Raw genomic sequence first — 18,480 nt, 5'->3', positions numbered from 1 at the left:
TCTATAAAAACTAGATGTGGTAGCACAAACCTGTCACCCCAGCGTTTGGGAGGTTGAGGCAGGAGAAACGAGACTTTAAGGTCACCCTTAGCTACAAAGGAATTTGAAGTGAGTCTCAGTGCATGAGACTCCATCTTCAAAGAGAGAGTCCTTGAGGCGCAGAGGCAGGAGGATTGTTCAGTCTGAGGCCATCCTCGTCTACATAGCCAGCTAGGGAAGCAGAGGGAGACCTGTCTCGGAAGGGGAAGGGGAAGCAGGCCTAAGAGGAAGTGACACAGAACCATGATGTGGAGCTCACTGGAGACTTCCCGCCCACAGAAGCTCCCAGCAAGCCCATCACGGTGACAGTGGAGGAGCAGCGGAGCCAGAGTGTGCGGCCCGGAGCTGACGTCACCTTCATCTGCACGGCCAAGAGCAAAGTGAGCTGACAGGGAGAGGTGGGGGAAGTCTTCTCCTGGGCTCCCTGAGCCCATGCATGTCCTCACCTTACTGCTGGCTTGCAGTCCCCAGCCTACACCCTGGTGTGGACCCGTCTGCACAACGGGAAGCTCCCGCCCCGTGCTATGGACTTCAACGGCATCCTGACCATTCGCAACGTGCAGCCGAGTGACGCAGGCACCTACGTGTGCACCGGCTCCAACATGTTCGCCATGGACCAGGGCACAGCCACGCTGCATGTTCAGGGTATGCCTTGTCGTGATCAGAGCCTGGCCCCAGGGTTCCCCCCACACGCTCTAGGCTCTGAAGAAGTGGGGTTCTGAGGCATGTGTCCTGGTTGAGGTGACCCTAGTGAGAGAACACACAGGAGACACTTGTGCACAGTGATAGAAGCCCGGGGTGGGAGGGACTGGAAGGTGAGAAGTGAGGGGAAGGTAGTGGAGGCCTGAAACCCCAGCGGCTGGAGGTTGAGGAAAAAGTTCTGTGAAGTTGAGGAGTCTGGACAGCATTGTGAAGCCTCTTCAGAAAGAAAAGGGAGGGTGCCCTGGACAGGTCTTAGGTGAGGAAGCAACAGGGCCCATGTTTCCAAAGCCCTCACTGACCCCTCCTCTACCTCCACCCTCACCCCTGGCTACTGCATGGAAGAATGGCTATGCAGGGCTAGAACAGAAGCAGAGACTGACAAGGGGCCAAAGCTGTGAGTGGGGGACAGTCCCCACCCTGACCACATGTCATCCTTACTCTCTTGTTAGTCTCAGGCACCTCCACTGCCCCGGTGGCTTCCATTCACCCGCCACAGCTCACTGTGCAGCCGGGACAACTGGCTGAGTTCCGCTGTAGCGCCACGGGGAACCCCACCCCCACTCTGGAATGGATAGGTGAGGAGACCGGCTGTCCTGGGTGAGGAGGACAAGGGCCAGTCCCAGGGTGTGCTGACCCATGTCTCCCTACCAGGGGGTCCCAGTGGCCAGCTTCCCGCGAAGGCTCAGATCCACAACGGCATCCTGCGCCTGCCAGCCATCGAGCCCTCAGATCAGGGCCAGTACCTGTGCCGTGCCCTCAGCAGTGCTGGGCAGCATGTGGTCAGGGCCATGCTTCAGGTGCACGGTGAGAGGGCAGGCCTTGAGGTAGGGGTGGGGCAGGGAGGGGTTCAGAGAGGCATCTTCACAGGGGTTCTGTCTGCAGGGGGCAGTGGACCCAGGGTCCAGGTGAGCCCCGAGAGGACCCAGGTACATGAAGGCCGCACGGTGAGGCTGTACTGCAGAGCAGCAGGGGTACCCAGTGCCAGCATCACCTGGAGGAAGGAGGGAGGCAGCCTGCCCCCACAGGTGAGCCAGCCTGGCTGTCCCGATGGAGTCCCAGCACTCATTCACCTTCCCTCCATGCTCTAACCCTCCCTCAGGCTCCCTGAACCTCCTACTTAGATCCTATATTCCAGTCCTTCTCGCACCCCACTCACCCCTTTACAATCTAATTCCATGGTCTGCAGTTCCATAGTGACTCCATTCTAATAGTCCCCAACTCATCTTGGCGTAGGGCTTGATCCTTCCAAGTCTGCCTTGGCCCCCTCACAAGTACCTGAGTGTTCTCTCCATGTGGCAGGCCCGGTCAGAGAACACAGACATCCCCACACTGCTCATCCCAGCCATTAGAGTTGCTGACTCTGGTTTCTACCTCTGTGTGGCCACCAGCCCCACAGGCACCGCCCAGGCCCGCATTCAGGTGGTCGTCCTCTCAGGTACGGGGTCTCCCTCCAGGGCTGGCATTATGGGTAAAGGAGAGCCGAGGCTATCTGAGACATGCTTACTCCGCTGTGGCTACAGCTTCCGGTGCCAGCTCGGTGCCAGTCAGGATCGAATCCTCATCACCATCCGTGACCGAAGGACAGACCCTTGACCTCAACTGTGCGGTGATGGGGTTGACCTACACCCAGGTCACGTGGTACAAGCGAGGGGGCAGCCTGCCTCCCCATGCCCAGGTAGGAGGCTTTTCCAACCTGGGGCTGGGACTCTGGGACAGAGACACAGGCTGGGAGTGGACGGAAGCAGCGGGAAGCGGGGACAGGGGTGGGAGGGGTCTTTGTGCTTCAGCTGCCAAGCCGTCCTGTGCCATAAGGCAGGATATTCCTTCCCTCCTGGCTCCCAGCCTAGCATGAATGGCTCGGAGTAGAGCCTGTGCGTTGGATGACTGAGTTACTGTGCCTCAGAGGGAGTCGTAAGCACAGCTGCAGCCTCATCCTTATTCACCTTTGCCCTACCTGGCTCAGGTCCACGGCTCCCGGCTGCGGCTCCCCCAGGTCTCACCAGCGGATTCTGGAGAATATGTGTGCCGAGTGGAGAGTGACTTGGGCCCTAAGGAGGCTTCCATCGTTGTCTCTGTCCTTCACAGCCCCCATTCAGGCCCCAGCTACACCCCAGGTGAGGTGCCAGGAGGGCCGACAGGGACAGAGCCATAGGCTCTCCCAGGCACAGAGAAGGACGCCTGTGAGCTCTCCAGGGCCATCAGGATACAGGGGTATCCTGTCAGCCTCTGCTGCCTGCTCTGGAAGCCAGCAGGCTGGGGGTGGAGTGAATGCTGATCTAGCTTGCCTCAAACTCCCGAAGGCTCTCCCTGCAAACAGTAGTGTTGGCTTCCACACCGAGTCAGGAGTTCTGCTGATAGGGGTTCAAATCTGGACTCTGCCCCTCATCAACCTTGAGGCGGTTCTTCGGCCTCCGATGACCTCATTCTCCTGCTCTGGGTAGACTGTGACATTTATAGGCTACCCAGTTTATATGGGGTGTGGTTTTAACACCAGTCAGGTCAGGATGTGCTTAGTTTGATGGGAACGGTAATGTTGGGGTATGCATAGGTGGCATGGGCCCGTGAAGCATGCTGGGAAGCTGTGGCAGGGGTTCTGAGAAGGGGACAGCGTCATTACTATGCATACTCTTGGCTGGCCTGACAGAAAGTCCTTGGGTCCCTTGTCACCTTGAGGTCATAAGGGTGACAGAGTCTGGAGTTGGAGGTGGGCAACTCAGGAGGCCAGAGGCCTCTAACCACCCTCTCTGTGCCCAGCCACCAGCAGCACTCCACCCATCCGCATTGAATCTTCATCCTCCCATGTGGCTGAGGGACAAACCCTGGATCTGAACTGCGTGGTGCCTGGGCAGGCACAGGTGACTTGGCGCAAACGTGGAGGCAGCCTTCCCGCCCGGCACCAGGTAAAGCCTCCCCGGCGCCAGCCTGCTAGAGGGGATGGACGGGGACACTTTAAGGCCAGCCTAAACCCCAATCCACCCCCTTTGCAGACCCATGGTTCCCTGCTGAGACTGCACCAGGTGTCCCCTGCCGACTCAGGCGAGTATGTGTGCCGTGTCCTCCTGGGCTCTGAGCACATAGAAACCTCTGTCCTGGTCACCATCGAGCCTGCCGTGTCCATCCCTGGTGAGTGGCTCCCAGTGATACAGAAAGTTGCAAGAGGGAGAAGACTTTCAGGGTGGAGCATCCCCATCTATGATTCCTACTGCTAGCTGGGGACAGGCGACCACCCAGGCTCTGGCTTCAGGGCCATGTCTAGGCAGACTGCTTTTGTCTGAATGACCCAGATCGTCCATCAAGGTCTTCTTGGCCATGTCTCTCCCTTGGTCTCCTGCCTCCCTTCTCCTTCCTAGCCTTACTGCCTGCCTGTCTTACTTGGTCTGTCTGGCTTCCTGCTTCCTGCTTTGAGGAAAACTTGGGCTCTTGATCAGGGTTATTGAGCTCAGGGCCTCAAGACAGGGCTGTCAAATTTCTGAGACAAGGGTCTGACCTCAGCCAGCTCTAAGAGGAAGTTTCAGCCCTGTCTCTTGGGAAGTATCTGTTACCTTCCCCCTGTCCCTACAGCCCCTGGACCTGTCCCTCCTGTCAGAATTGAGTCCTCATCCCCCACCGTGGCTGAGGGTCAGACGCTGGATCTCAGCTGTGTGGTAGCAGGACAGGCCCACGCGCAGGTCACATGGTATAAGCGTGGGGGCAGCCTGCCTGCCCGGCATCAGGTACTCACTCCTAGAACGTCGAAGGGTCTATGGGTGGTAGGCTATATAGGGGTCACAGCCTGGTAGGCAGGTATGGAGCCCTCCCGGGACACCCTCTTATATCCCTGTCATGGCTGGCCCAGGTCCGCGGCTCCCGCCTGTACATCTTCCAGGCTTCACCAGCGGATGCTGGAGAATATGTGTGCAGGGCAGGCAATGGGCAGGAAGCCACCATCACAGTCAAGGTCACAGGCAACCAAGGGGCCAACATCGCCTACCGTGAGTAGCCCACTCGGCTGGGCTGGGATGTGAGGAGAGGGGAGGCTGGGGCAGCTTTAGAGAAGGGGTTTGACTGTGGCTTTTCCTGCAGCCCCAGGTAGCACGCCAACCATTCGCATTGAGTCCTCGTCCTCTCACGTGGCTGAGGGGCAGACCCTGGATCTAAATTGTGTGGTGCAAGGACAGGCCCACGCCCAGGTCACGTGGCACAAGCGAGGAGGCAGCCTGCCTGCCCGGCACCAGGTAGGGGAGAAGGGGTGCAAAGGAGCCAAGGAGAAGGGAGATTCTGGGTGGGAGTGGTAGCATGAGCCCCATCACTCAGGTGTGTTCTACTGTGGCTAGACCCAAAGCCAGTGCTGGGCCGGCCTCTGTATGCGTCATACGTAGTCTACTACCCTGACCTTAGGAAGTTGCTCAGCCTCTCTGTGCTGTGTAGACTCAGGGTCTACAAGAAGATAGTGGTCCGTGTGCTCAGAGTCGTCTCGGGACCAAGTCCAGTTGTGGTTTTGTTCAGCTTGTGCATAACTAACATTGGGCAGCTTAACAGCTTGCGTGCTGGGGTTTGCAACCTTTTGACCCCACTGACTGCAACACACCTCTGCAGGGGAGGGCAGTGTTTACGGTTGTCAGGGCAGCACTGCAGAGGGTCTTGCCTGGGATCGGAGAGGGTGTGCTTAGCACTGACGCAGTGTGGGGAAATGTGTGCCAGTTCTCCAGGGGCTTCTCCCAGCAGCCCCCACTCTGAGGACAAGACCCAGACGACCCAGAGCCGATGGCCAAGCCATCGGGCTGAAAGAGGGCAGCAGTTGGCAGATTGTGAGTGCTGTGTTGGAGTCCTGGAAGGAATCCCCTTAATGTCACCTTCTCTTGGCCAGACCCATGGTTCCCTGCTGAGGCTGCACCAGGTGTCTCCCGTGGACTCAGGAGAATATGTGTGTCGAGTGGAGGGAGGGCCCGTGCCTCTGGAGAGCTCTGTCCTGGTCGCCATTGAACCTGCAGGCTCTGTGCCCGGTAAGTAGCCATGTTAGGAGGGGATGGGAAGTGGATAGAGCTGGATACCACACATGGAGGCTCCTCGCTGTGGCCATGGCAGGACCTAGAGACAACATTCCATGAATCCAGGGGCCCCGTGACCCCACTCACAGCTGTCTCTCAGCTGTTGGAGACCAACACTCTGCCCTCTGTTGCTAGCACTCGGGGTCACCCCTCCGGTCCGAATCGAGTCATCTTCCTCCCACGTGTCAGAAGGGCAGAGCCTGGATCTGAACTGCCTTGTTGCTGGGCAGACTCACCCCCAGATCTCCTGGCACAAGCGTGGGGGCAGCCTCCCTGCCCGGCATCAGGTAGGAGACGAGAAGCTAAGGGAGAACCTAAAGAGCCCTCATAGCTGGGGGTGGGGGTGGGGGATAGGGAGAGTAGGGGGTGGAGGAGGTGGGGGGTGAGGTGGTGAGTTCAGGCTGTGTATTCAAGCATATCACAGCACTTCAGATGTACTCTGCCGCTTGCCTGCTGGGTAACTCTGGGCTAGTTGCTTCACTTCTCTGATCCTTAAGGTCATCTGTCAAGTACGTCCCCATCATGAGTGCCGGCCCTGTGTGTATCAGGTGGCAAGCCCAAGGGGACTTAACGGGTCCTAACCTGTGCAATCACTAGCTAACTGGGCTGGGAGGGAGCCAGAGAAGGCAACCAGAGTCTGGTGGGTGACTACCATGCTGGTCTCTGAACCTGGCACCTCTCCCCATCTCCTCCCAGGTACATGGGTCAAGGCTGAGACTGCTCCAGGTGACCCCAGCTGACTCTGGGGAGTACGTGTGCCGTGTCGTCAGTGGCTCAGGCACCCATGAAGCTTCTGTCCTTGTCACTATCCAGCAGCACCTCAGCCCCTCCCACCGTGAGTGTCTTAGGGGTGGCAGTGAATGACAGGGGCTTCGAGGGGCCGGGCTGCACCCACAGCCTGCCTTCTGTCTCGTCACAGCCCAGAGTGTGGTGCACCCTGTGCGCATTGAATCTTCGTCACCCTCGCTGGCCAATGGCCATACTCTGGACCTGAACTGCCTGGTTGCCAGCCTTACCCCCCACACCATCACCTGGTATAAGCGTGGAGGCAGCTTACCCAGCCGGCATCAGGTACAGAGCCAAAAAATAGGACAGCACTCTGGTGGGAAGTCTAGAGTGGATTCTAGACTCTGGCCCTGCGCTCATTCAGTCACTCAACAAACACTGAGCATCTCCACTGGGTAGTCTCGGATTGGCACTAGGGTATAGACCTATCCTATTGGCCCTGGTTCCAGCTCCTCAGAAGAGGTTGCTGCAGCCACTGCTTGCGCCTGGAGCTGCTGAACCCAGCAGAGTAAGATAGGTGTCAGCCCTCATACAGCTGGTGAGCTGAAGGGACAGAAGGGTGTGACAAGTGGGGCCCGCTGTGGGCACTCAGTAGGCCTTTGGAGGGGTGAGGTATAGGAACAGCACAAAGACTAAAGGCTCCTTCCACAGGACCCAGGGGGTGTCACACTAGGAGCTTCAGGAAGACACTGAGGCTGCTGGGCACCCAAGTCAGGTCGGGAAGGGAGACTTCCGAAATCCGGTGTTCACAGCGCCGATACTTAGCTGCTGCCTCTATTCCCCGCCCTCTACCCCTCCAGATTGTGGGCTCCCGCCTCCGGATCCCTCAAGTGACCCCAGCGGACTCCGGAGAGTATGTGTGTCATGTCAGTAATGGCGTTGGCTCCCAGGAGACCTCTCTCATTGTTACCATCGAGAGCAGAGGGCCGTCCCATGGTGAGAATGTGGTGGACAAGGGTGGGGAGTCAGAGGATCCCCAGTACTGTCATTGTCACCTGACTGTCTTCTTTCTCCTCCCCTGCTCTGTCCCCAGTGCCCAGTGTCTCCCCACCAATGAGGATTGAGACCTCGTCTCCCACAGTGACAGAAGGACAGACCCTGGATCTGAACTGTGTGGTGGTTGGGCGGCCCCAGGCCACCATCACATGGTACAAACGTGGGGGCAGCCTGCCATTCAGACACCAGGTACTTACTGAAAGGAGCTGTGGAGTGGGGTGGCCCTTGGATCTCTCAGAGTGGGCGGGGCTTTGTCTCATGCCCCATGTACTCCATCGATTTGGACTTTGAGTAGACAAAAAGCAGCCAGCAGGCTAGGGAAATGGCTCAATTTATAGAGTGCTGCTTTGCAAGAAGATTTCCTCACAAGCCAACAATAAGCCAGGAGTCGTGCTGTGTTCCAGCACTCAGGGGGCTGAAGGGAGAAGGATCAGAAGTTCAAAGCGCACGCTTTTGATGGTGCATGCCTTTTTGGCCGGGCATGCTTTTAATCCTAGCACTTGGGAGGCAGAGGCGAGTGGATCTCTGCGAGTTCAAGGCCAGCCTGGTCTACAGATCGAGTTCCAGAACATCCAAGGCTACACGATGAAACTCTGTCTGGGAGAGGGACATTTCAGAGCTAACCTCCGCTGTATAGTAAAAAAAATCCAAGCCATTCTAGTGTGCGGGGACCTGAGTTCAGATCCCAGCACTCACGTGAGAGTGTTAGCTAGGCATTGCTCTGCACCTACCTGTAATCCCAACGCTGAGGTGGGCAGAGACAAGAGTGCTTCTGGGCCTTGCTGGCTGCCAGTCTAGATGCCAAACACGGAGTTCACAGAAACGCTCAAAGCAACAAAGCTATCAGCAATAGTGAAGGATACCTGGCGCCCTCCTCTGGCCTCTACACGCAAGTACAAGCACGTGTACCAACGCGTGCGCATTTACAGTCACCACGCTCCCACCCATACATACAGACTCACAAAAACACGTATACACAGAAATAAATAAAAGGAGATATAGCGTCTGCAGGCTTAGCAGAAGCTGGAGTCAGTAGGGGCCTTGTGGCTGCTGACCCCAGCTCCGTCCCTACCCTGTCCCAGGCCCATGGCTCCCGTCTCCGGCTACACCAGATGTCAGTGGCGGACTCCGGCGAGTATGTCTGCAGAGCCAACAACAACATTGACGCCCAAGAGACCTCCATCATGATCTCTGTCTCCCCCAACACCAACAGCCCCTCCGGTGAGTCTGACTTCGGATCCGGGAAAGGGACAATTAGAGTTAACAACTTGGCCTAGTGGCAAAGGCCGATAATCTCAGCTAGTTGGGAAGCTGAGACTGGAGAATCCAAAGTTCAAGGCCAGTCTATGCAACTTAGTGAGACTCTGTCTCAAAAAAACAAAGTGAAAAGAGGGTTGGAGATGTAGCTCGGTGCTGGAGCGCTTGCCTAGAATGCCAGAGACTCTAGGGGCAACCCGAGTCCTGCAGAAGAAGCAATGGAAAGAAGTTTGATTTGTAGGCTGGTGCGCTAGCTCAGTCGGTAAAGTGCTTGCCACATTAACTGAGTTCCAGCCCACATAAAAGCGCGGGGTGTGATGCCAAATGCTTGTGAGCCTGGCGTGGGGGAGGCAGAGACAGGAGGATTCATCTGCCAGCCAGCTCAGCTTGCCTGGTGAGCCTTCCAGGCCAGTAAGAGACCCCCATCTCAAAAAGACAAGATTTGGCCAGCCTGGGCTACAGAGTGAATCCCTGTCTCCCAGATAAATAAGTACAGGCTGGAAAAATGACTCAGTGGTTAAGAGCTCTGGCTGCTCTTCCAGAGGTCCTGAGTTCAATTCCCAGCAACCACATGGTGGCTCACAATCATCTGTAATGAGATCGGATGCCCTCTTCTGGTGTGTCTGAGGACAGCAACAGTGTACTCATAAATAAAACGAAAAAATCTTTAAAAATCAATCAATCAATCAAGTCCGCATAAAAAGGCATTTCCATCATAACAGAATATGGAATTGTGAAGGTTAAATGTGGGTCAAGGATGCAGGTCCTCAGAGCAGAGCCTAGCACGCTATTGTTGCTTGCCAAGGGGTAGCTGAGCCTGCCCTGGGCTCCAGGTTTGGTGCGTTGTGGATCCTAAACCCCGCTTGAGAATCTGACTCAGGCCGCCCTGTTCTTCTCTGTCCTTAGCCCCTGCCAGTCCTGTACCAATCAGAATTGAGTCTTCCTCTTCACATGTGGCAGAAGGACAGACCCTGGATCTGAACTGTGTGGTCCCTGGGCAGGCCCATGCCCAGGTCACATGGCACAAGCGAGGGGGTAGCCTGCCCGCCCATCATCAGGTATGAAATGGCAATGAAATGAGAGATGGTGTCCGGGAGCCATGCCCAGGAGAGGGATCTGAGAGCCCTGCAGGGGATACCTTGCACAGCTGGATGGGAGGCTGGACTCTCGCTCCCAACCGTCCAGGGCTCTTGTTTGACATCTTACTCCTGCTCCCCTGACTCTGCCCCATCCCTGGCCAGGCCCACGGCTCAAGGCTGAGGCTGTACCAGGTGTCCCCAGCTGACTCCGGTGAATATGTGTGCCGCGTTCTGAGCAGCTCTGGCCCTCTGGAGGCTTCCGTCCTGGTCTCAATTACAGCGTCTGCCTCTAATGTCCACGTCCCCGGTGAGAATCCCTGTATGGGTCTGGCAAAAGAGACAGGGAGAGAGACCAGCAGCCGAGTTGGGCAAAAGAAAGGCTCTGTGGGACCTGGAGACATCAGGCATCTGATTGCAGACTTCTGCCCCCTGTCTCTTGCCTACCCTTGATGTTACAGAATAGACGGCCAGGCTGTGTGGTGTGAGGTCCAGTCTCTCTCAGGGGCTTGAGAACACAAGCTTGCAAGTGTGGCCTCAGTGGGCTTGGGTCCCAGTGTCCCTACCTGGGGATGTCACACAAAGAACTTTGCCTCTCCACTTTGCTGTCCTCAATGGACAAGGATAATGGAAAACATAGTGCTGTCTTATTGTACAGGCAATTCAGTGAGGTCCCTACGGGTGTTAGCTTGTCCTGTAGGGTGTTAGCAGTCATCTGAGGTGTGCCTCAAGGAGTATGTACTAGCTGTGGCATAGGAACAACTGTGGCACCTCAGATCGGTTGTGGTTCATGGTAGTTATCACTAGGGCAGGGCTTAGGACTTCAGGGTTTTAAAAGCGATGCCATTAGAGGAAAACACGAGAAGCGGGGAGCTGGCCATGATGGGAACTCCGATCAGATGCGACGTCTGAGTTGTCGGTTGCCCAGATAGCAACCCTCACCGTATGCATGTGACGTCCATTTCATCCCGTTAGCCCTGAGGCAGGATGATCGTTCTCTGTTTCACAGTCGAGGAACCGGAGGTGCAGAGTTAGTTTTTTCCAAAGATCACCCATTAAATGGCCATGCTGGGGGTTGATCTCTTTGAGTCTGGCCCCAAGGACTGAGTTCTTAGCTACCATCTCACTGGAGATTGGGACGCGTCAGTGACTCTATAGAGGGGACTGGCACAGTGACTCTGAGAGTTAAAGGCAGCCCAGGCTTGGGGTGGGATGGACTAGGAGGAAGAGGGGCACCCTATTCTCGGAGCTCTACCCTCCAGATCTGAGTGGCCTGAAAAGGGGAAGAAGCCCTTGAATCTAGCTACACAGTAGGGCCAAGAGGCCTTAACCGCTGACCCCTAGCTGTGCCCTGGCCCCAGGTGGAGTCCCACCCATCCGCATCGAGACCTCTTCCTCCCAAGTTGCTGAGGGACAGACCCTGGATCTAACCTGTGTGGTTCCTGGGCAGGCCCATGCCCAGGTCACATGGCACAAACGTGGAGGCAGCCTGCCCGCCGGGCACCAGGTACAGAGCCTGGGAAGCAAGCATGTGCCCCTCCTCCCCATTTCCTGAGCCCATCCCTGAAGGGAGGTTGGCCCCAGCAGTCAGTGATAGCTTGGAGGACTTTGTACAGCCCCTAGGGACAAGTGGTTGCCAACAGACTGGATACAAACCAGTCCCCAGCACCTTGCTATAAGAGAGAACACCACTTCTTCAAGACCCTACCTACTTCCTGAACTGTCTGCTGCATAAGGCAGAGTTTTGTGTAGCCCAGGGTGGCCCAGCCCTTCTCCCCTCTCTCTCTTCTGTGAAGGTCCATGGCCACATTCTGAGGCTGAACCGGGTGTCCCCAGCGGACTCTGGCGAGTACTCATGCCAAGTGACCGGCAGCTCAGGTACCCTGGAGGCTTCTGTCCTGGTTACCATCGAGGCCTCTCAACCCAGCCCTATCCCTGGTGAGTGACAAGCGACTGTGGGTGAGGTACTCCTCTCTGCCCTAAGTTCTAGGATTACAGACAGTTGTCCACACCTGGCTAAGCTTGGCATTGTTCTTGTGGTATTGGTTTTGCTATGGCTGAGGATCAAGCCCACCCACGTCAAAGCTCCCATGATCCATGTCTGGGTCCCTAGTCCTTTAGTCACCCTAAATGGATGGAAACCCAGTCCTGTGTCTCAAGAAGACACTGCAGACTCAGGGAAGGGAGACTTCCTTGGTTGATAGGGCTCAGCCATGTCATCACCATTAGGTCCTTGCTCTCACACCGGGAGCCTTAACTGTTCCCCATCTCTGTGCCCACAGCCCCAGGGCTGGCCCAGCCCATCTACATAGAGTCCTCCTCCTCCCATTTGGCTGAAGGGCAGACTGTGGATCTGAACTGTGTGGTACCAGGGCAAACCCATGCCCAGGTCACATGGCACAAACGAGGGAGCAGCCTGCCTGCCCGTCACCAGGTAACTAGGTCAGGATGGGGAGAGACCCAGGGTAGGTACGGTCTCCTCTCATAGTCTCCTCTGTGCCTAAGCCTCATGCAGACTCCAGCATTCATGGGATCATGGGACCCAACCAAGTATCTGTCAGGGAATTGTTTCCCAGACCAAGAGACCAGTTGTTGAGAGACCTGGAACTCCCTCACCCCCACCCCCACACGCACACCCACACCCACCCCATGCCCACCCACCCCTACACCCCCCCCCCACCCCAGCCACACCCACACCCGAACCCCCATCCCCAGCATTGTTTGACAGCTAGCATTTGAACACGTTTCCTCCTCAGTAAAGAGAGTGGGTTGATTTCAGAGATTTCGTGCAGGAAGCTCCTTTAGCCCCATGGCTGGAGGCCTAGCTCCTGAGTCTCCTGGAGGTACAGCCTCACTTGGGAACCTCGTTCTCCAGAGCCCTTAATGGCTTCCTTCTCTTTCCCTCTGGCAGACTCACGGCTCCCTGCTGAGGCTCTACCATATCTCCCCTGCTGACTCGGGCGAGTATGTGTGCCGAGTGGCTGGTAGCTCCCACCCTGAGCACGAGGCTTCCTTCAAGATCACAGTCCCCGCCAGTGAAGGGTCTTCCTACCGTGAGTGTGGGGAATGCCAGGAGTGGGGAAGGGAGTCTGGGAGCCTAGGCAGGGCCTACCTGGGTAGAGCCAGCCTTCCGTGCTAAGTCTAGTATCTGACCATGCAGGCCTCAGAAGCCCTGTCATCTCCATTGAGCCACCCAGCAGCACGGTACAACAGGGCCAAGATGCCAGCTTCAAGTGCCTCATCCACGAGGGAGCAACACCCATCAGCCTTGAGTGGAAGACTCGGAACCAAGAGCTGGAGGGTGAGTGGCTGGATGCCTGGGCTATCCGGTGTGGCGGTCAGGGTCCATACCATATTCTTGAGTGGCTCTGAGTAAGGCTTGAACCCACCCGTGTAATGACGGAGCAGCACCCAGGAGACTCCAAGGACTCCCACTTTCTGACATCTTTGACTTCAAGTCCTGTGCCCAGGCACAAAGCATCAACAGTGGGCTATCTATCCCTAGCCTTCCCGGGTAGTGATAAAATACCCAGGTGACTACAACTGGGGGCTTTGGGAGGACATATTTTAGGTCCCGGCCTGGGGGATGTAGTCCATCAAAGCAGGGAAGTCAAGGCGGCAAGAGCTTGAAGCAGCTGCTCATTGGCATCCACCATCAGAAAGCAGAGAGAGATGAATGAATGAATGAATGAATGAATGAATGAATGAATGAATACCCCTGTTCAACTCACCATCTCTGTTCATAAAGTCCAGAATTCCCTTCTCAGGGAATAGCTTTCTTCACAGTTAGTTAACATGAGCCTTCCCACGCCAATTAACCAATTCCAGGTAATCTCTCAGTTGACACTCCTAGATGATTCCAGAACCTGTTGAGAGACGGTTGACACTAACCATCACGCTTTCCCAATGCAACCCTACAGACAACGTCCACATCAGCCCCAACGGCTCCATCATGACCATTGTGGGTGCCCGGCCCAGCAACCATGGAGCCTATCGCTGCGTGGCTTCCAACGTCTATGGGGTGGCCCAGAGCGTCGTCAATCTCAGTGTGCATGGTAAGAGACGCCAGCCTATGGCTCTGCCCCTCCTGCCGGCCCAGCTTCTCCAGGTTTAAAGCCCACCCTACCGCTGCCTGCCCTGTAAGTTAATGTTCACATACGTGGTATTCAGCTGTGGACTCACATGTAACCCACAGTTCTGTGTATCATTTTTCTCTCAGGGCCCCCGACGGTGTCTGTGCTCCCTGAGGGCCCTGTGCATGTGAAGATGGGCAAGGACATCACCCTGGAGTGCGTCAGTTCTGGGGAACCCCGCTCTTCCCCACGTTGGACCCGACTCGGCGTCCCGGTCAAGTTGGAGCCACGGATATTTGGGCTCATGAATAGCCACGCGATGTTGAAGGTGAGCTTGGTTTGTTCCGTGTGTGCATCTGAGGTCTTTTCTAAGAGCCGACTGAAACAGGTGTCTAGAGGGGGCATAAAAGTAGGTGGAGAGAGAAGAGGAGGAAGGTGGAAGTCGGAAAAGGAGAAGGAAGGGCACAGAAGCCTGGGATGGGGTTGCAGGGTGGACAGGTGGCTGAGTGATGGGTAGGTTGGTACCTAAGCAGATGGATGAACTCATGGGAAGTTGGGAGGTTGAGCCATCCAGCAGCACACAGAGGAGCTAGAAAGGAAAGCATCTGCGTGAGACGTAGCTCAGTTGGGAAAGGGCTTCCCTACCATGAACCGAATCCTGCCTGTACTTGAAGCATTCAGGGTGTGGAGGCAGGAGGTTCAGGAGATCACAATGCTCATCGAGGGTAGAGTTCGAGGCCAGCCTGGGCTACATGAGACCACTGCTCAGAAAAAAAAAAAAGAAAGAAAGAAAGCAATAATCATAATTCAAAGGAAGGAATTCATGTCCAGATTTTCTGCTGCGCACCCCCCAAATCTGACTTCCTTCTTTTAGATCGCATCGGTGAAGCCATCGGACGCAGGCACCTATGTGTGTCAAGCCCAGAATGCCCTAGGCACAGCACAAAAGCAGGTGGAGCTGATCGTCAACACTGGCACTGTAGCCCCAGGAGCTCCCCAGGTCCGGGTGGAAGAAGCCGAGCTGACCTTGGAGGCTGGACACACGGCCACTCTACACTGCTCAGCCACAGGTGGGGTGGGGTGGGAACCCAAAGAAAGGCAGATCTGTGCTGCTCTGGCCTGGGGCTTGACTGCATCTCTCATCCCAGAAACATCCCCTGAGCCAGTCCCCGGAGGGACGGGTCACTTAGAACCTTTTCCTATCATCCCCTACACTCGATTGGTCCCTGGAACAACCTAGTGACCAGTGCCATCTTCAACCCCATAGGCAACCCCCCGCCCACCATCCACTGGTCCAAGCTGCGTGCCCCACTGCCCTGGCAACACCAGATAGAAGGCAACACACTGGTCATTCCCCGGGTGGCCCAGCAGGACTCAGGACAGTACATCTGTAACGCCACCAACTCTGCTGGGCACGCTGAAGCTACTGTTGTCCTGCACGTGGAGAGTAAGGCTCCCAAACCCTCTCCTTGGACTTCAGTCAATGTTGCATGGAGATCTATGTGCCCCTGTCATCCTCCTCCTTGGGCAGAACCCCAGGACCCCCATCCATCTAGAGAACTCCAGAGCCTGCCCCAACTGCCACCATGTCCCCACCTTGACCCCCTAAGTGCTTGATTGCACTACTCAGTTCCAGCTTCCTACTGTGACCTCTGCCCTTTCTCTCCCCGACCCCTGAACTCTTGTGTGTCCTTTAGGTCATCCTTATGCCACCATAATTCCAGAGCATACCTCAGTGCAGCCAGGGAAACTGGTTCAACTGCAATGCCTGGCTCACGGCACACCCCCACTCACCTACCAGTGGAGTCGTGTGGGCGGCATTCTCCCTGAGAAGGCAGTTGCCAGGAACCAGCTGCTGCGCCTGGAGCCCGCGGGCCCGGCAGACTCTGGCCGCTACCGCTGCCAGGTCTCCAACAAGGTGGGCTCCGCTGAGGCCTTTGCTCAAGTGCTGGTCCAAGGTAAGCAACCGGAGTCTCCGTGGGTTGAAGATGGCACTGGTCACTAGGCCTTTGCTTGACTGGCACGTACCCTTGGGGTAGAAAGGCCTCAGCCTGTTTACCTGTCCTCAGCAGGAAGAGCATCGTTCTCTAAGGCCTGCGGCAGCTTCCGTATCCAAGAAACCCTCCGTCCATTCCTGTTCTACACTCCTTAGCTTTCAGTCTGCTCGATACCTACTCTGTACTTACCAGGAAAGTTACGTCACCTGCCAGACAGGGAGGACACTCAGTGTAGGGCCTGGACAGCCCTGTCGCAGACCCTCCCCCCCCCCCCGTCCCCAGCTTGTCTACCACAGGCCCAGAGAAAGTAAACACATGACTGAAACAGAGCAAGTGACAGGGCCGTCTCTCATGAGCCTAGGATCCCAGTGTATCTCTGACGACTCTGATGTCCCTGTGGCCTCCTGCAGAGCCACACGAGCCTTTGGACAGGAAATTCTAGGAGCAACGGAGCACCTATCTCACTGGTCAGGAGCCTAGACTGTGGCCTCAGAGATAACTAAGGTTATCTCTATTAGTTAGCTAAGCTGTCTCACCTTGAACCTCAGCGTTTCTTTCATTTTTAATATTTTATGTATTTAATGTATATGAGTACACTGCAGTTGTCTTCAGACACACCAGAATCCGTTACAGATGGTTTATGAGCCACCATGTGGTTGCTGGGATTTGAACTCAGGACCTCTGGAAGAGCAGTCAGTGCTCTTAACCACTGAGCCATCTCTCCAGCCCTTCTTGTCTTAAGCCACCCTCCCTGCCCAAGGATCCAGACTCTGAGACACAGAGCCCAGCCCCACAATGGCCCCTATGTGTGTCCAATGCCTGACTGAGTGAGCAAACGGGCGAGCAGTTCTATATTGAAAGGGCATTGTTGTCTGGCTGGAGCGGCCAGAAGAACATCCCTTGAATTACTGAGGTGAGGGTGTCCTGCTACCCAGCGCGTGAGGGATATGACGTATCCACGTGTGCAGAAAAACCGTCGGTGTCAGGCGTGATGGTGTCTATAAGTCACAAGCTCATCAAGGTTGAGGGAGCATTTGAGCCTAGGAGTTCAGGACCAGCCTGGATAAAGATGAGAGTCCTCGTCTCAAAATCCTATCGTAAAACCTCACGTGATTAGGCCGGGTTTGCGGCTCAGTAGGTGGAGAGCGTGTTTAACGTGCAAGTTCCATCCCCAGCACCACACGCACTAGATGTGGGGACACCTGCCCGTAATCCCAGCATTCTGGCAGGGAAATCAAATGTTCAAAGTTCAAGGCCCTCCTTAGCTACACAATGAGTCTGAAGAGAACCTGTGCTACAGGAGGCCCTGTAGCCCGATCAGTCAGCGCTAAATCAATCCTTTGATGAATGAATGAATCTCACAATCTCCGCAGGCTCCTCTGGCGATGTCCCTGACACTTCCACCCCAGTAGGATCCACACCTACTGTGCAAGTCACTCCTCAGCAAGAGACCAAGAGCATAGGGGCCAGCGTTGAGTTCCACTGTGCGGTGCCCAATGAGCATGGCACCCACCTTCGTTGGCTCAAGGAGGGCGGTCAGCTGCCTCCTGGACACAGTGTGCAAGATGGAGTCCTCCGGTGAGTCCAGTGTTGGGCAAGGAATAGGCTCAGCCCCTCTGCCCCCAACCTAAGGCTCACTGAGGCTCAGTCACTTTGTCTGCCTGTGGGGCCCACCTCAGCGCAGTGTCCTTGAGTGAGCTGCTGGTCCTCTTGGTTTTCACAGCCGTAGGTTATTGACGTGCTGTTGTCTTCAAAATGGCTAATGCTTTCCTTGCACCCCGAAGGCCGTCTGCTAGCGGTGGACGGTGTTCCTTCGCTTCCGGTTTGGCTTGCTATCTTGGTATTAGATTCCTGAGACCAGGTCTCACTCTGTAGCTCAGGCTGGCTCGAAGCTCACTGTGTAGATCAGAGTGGCCTCTTAACTAGCTGTGATCCTCCTGCCTCAGCCTCTCAAGTACTGGGATTACAGAGGTGAGCCACTGTGTCCTTCTCTGCGTCCCTACTATTATTAAAGGCAAGCAAACAGCTCTGGGGTCAGAGATCTGCAGCTCAGTCCCTGTGAGACCTTGAGCCAGTGTGACAGTAAGCCTTAGAGCAGAAAAATCTGTCTGAGATGGGCGTGGTCGCCCGGCCTGGTGGCCAGGCCTGTAATAGGGAGGCTGAGGAGGAGCATTCTGAGTTCAAGGCTACAGAGTGAGTTAAGGCCAGCCTGCACAGCATAACTGAGCGCATGTTTCAGAATAAAGAGTGAAAATCGAAAGAAAAAGTAGCTTAGTGGTAAAGCACTGGCCTATTGTGGTGAGGCCTAACATTCAATTACACAGATAGGCAATAGATAGGTAGGTAGGTAGATAGAAAGATAGATAGATAGATAGATAGATAGATAGATAGATAGATAGATAGATAGAAGATAGGTAGATAGGTAGGATGGATAGATAGATAGGTAGATAGGTAGATAGATAGATAGATAGAGATAGATAGATAGATAGATAGATAGATAGATAGATAGATAGATAGATAGATAGAT

At 55.6% G+C, this 18,480-nt stretch overlaps 1 protein-coding gene across 1 annotated transcript in view; it reads left to right on the top strand.

The window, feature by feature from the left end:
• The window catches only part of Hspg2 (heparan sulfate proteoglycan 2), a 101,612-nt gene that overhangs the window by 68,781 nt on the left and 14,351 nt on the right, over positions 1–18,480 (top strand). The window contains exons 43-75 of the mRNA XM_032895875.1: positions 319–419; positions 504–684; positions 1,191–1,316; positions 1,393–1,545; positions 1,624–1,766; positions 2,041–2,176; positions 2,262–2,416; positions 2,705–2,855; positions 3,496–3,641; positions 3,729–3,864; positions 4,303–4,454; positions 4,577–4,712; positions 4,804–4,955; positions 5,588–5,723; positions 5,904–6,055; positions 6,465–6,603; positions 6,688–6,839; positions 7,355–7,490; positions 7,588–7,739; positions 8,633–8,771; positions 9,714–9,865; positions 10,049–10,193; positions 11,245–11,390; positions 11,680–11,821; positions 12,166–12,317; positions 12,795–12,936; positions 13,044–13,184; positions 13,804–13,938; positions 14,103–14,284; positions 14,831–15,026; positions 15,224–15,403; positions 15,654–15,914; positions 17,327–17,531. Of these exons, the coding sequence (XP_032751766.1) occupies positions 319–419; positions 504–684; positions 1,191–1,316; positions 1,393–1,545; positions 1,624–1,766; positions 2,041–2,176; positions 2,262–2,416; positions 2,705–2,855; positions 3,496–3,641; positions 3,729–3,864; positions 4,303–4,454; positions 4,577–4,712; positions 4,804–4,955; positions 5,588–5,723; positions 5,904–6,055; positions 6,465–6,603; positions 6,688–6,839; positions 7,355–7,490; positions 7,588–7,739; positions 8,633–8,771; positions 9,714–9,865; positions 10,049–10,193; positions 11,245–11,390; positions 11,680–11,821; positions 12,166–12,317; positions 12,795–12,936; positions 13,044–13,184; positions 13,804–13,938; positions 14,103–14,284; positions 14,831–15,026; positions 15,224–15,403; positions 15,654–15,914; positions 17,327–17,531 (5,053 nt within the window). The remainder of the gene's footprint in view (positions 1–318; positions 420–503; positions 685–1,190; positions 1,317–1,392; positions 1,546–1,623; positions 1,767–2,040; positions 2,177–2,261; positions 2,417–2,704; positions 2,856–3,495; positions 3,642–3,728; positions 3,865–4,302; positions 4,455–4,576; positions 4,713–4,803; positions 4,956–5,587; positions 5,724–5,903; positions 6,056–6,464; positions 6,604–6,687; positions 6,840–7,354; positions 7,491–7,587; positions 7,740–8,632; positions 8,772–9,713; positions 9,866–10,048; positions 10,194–11,244; positions 11,391–11,679; positions 11,822–12,165; positions 12,318–12,794; positions 12,937–13,043; positions 13,185–13,803; positions 13,939–14,102; positions 14,285–14,830; positions 15,027–15,223; positions 15,404–15,653; positions 15,915–17,326; positions 17,532–18,480) is intronic.

Source organism: Rattus rattus, chromosome 1, assembly GCF_011064425.1.
Source record: "Rattus rattus isolate New Zealand chromosome 1, Rrattus_CSIRO_v1, whole genome shotgun sequence".
Classification (NCBI taxonomy): Eukaryota; Metazoa; Chordata; class Mammalia; order Rodentia; family Muridae; genus Rattus; species Rattus rattus.
Note: the sequence above shows the minus strand (reverse complement) of the source record. Positions and strands in the feature narration are given on the sequence as shown.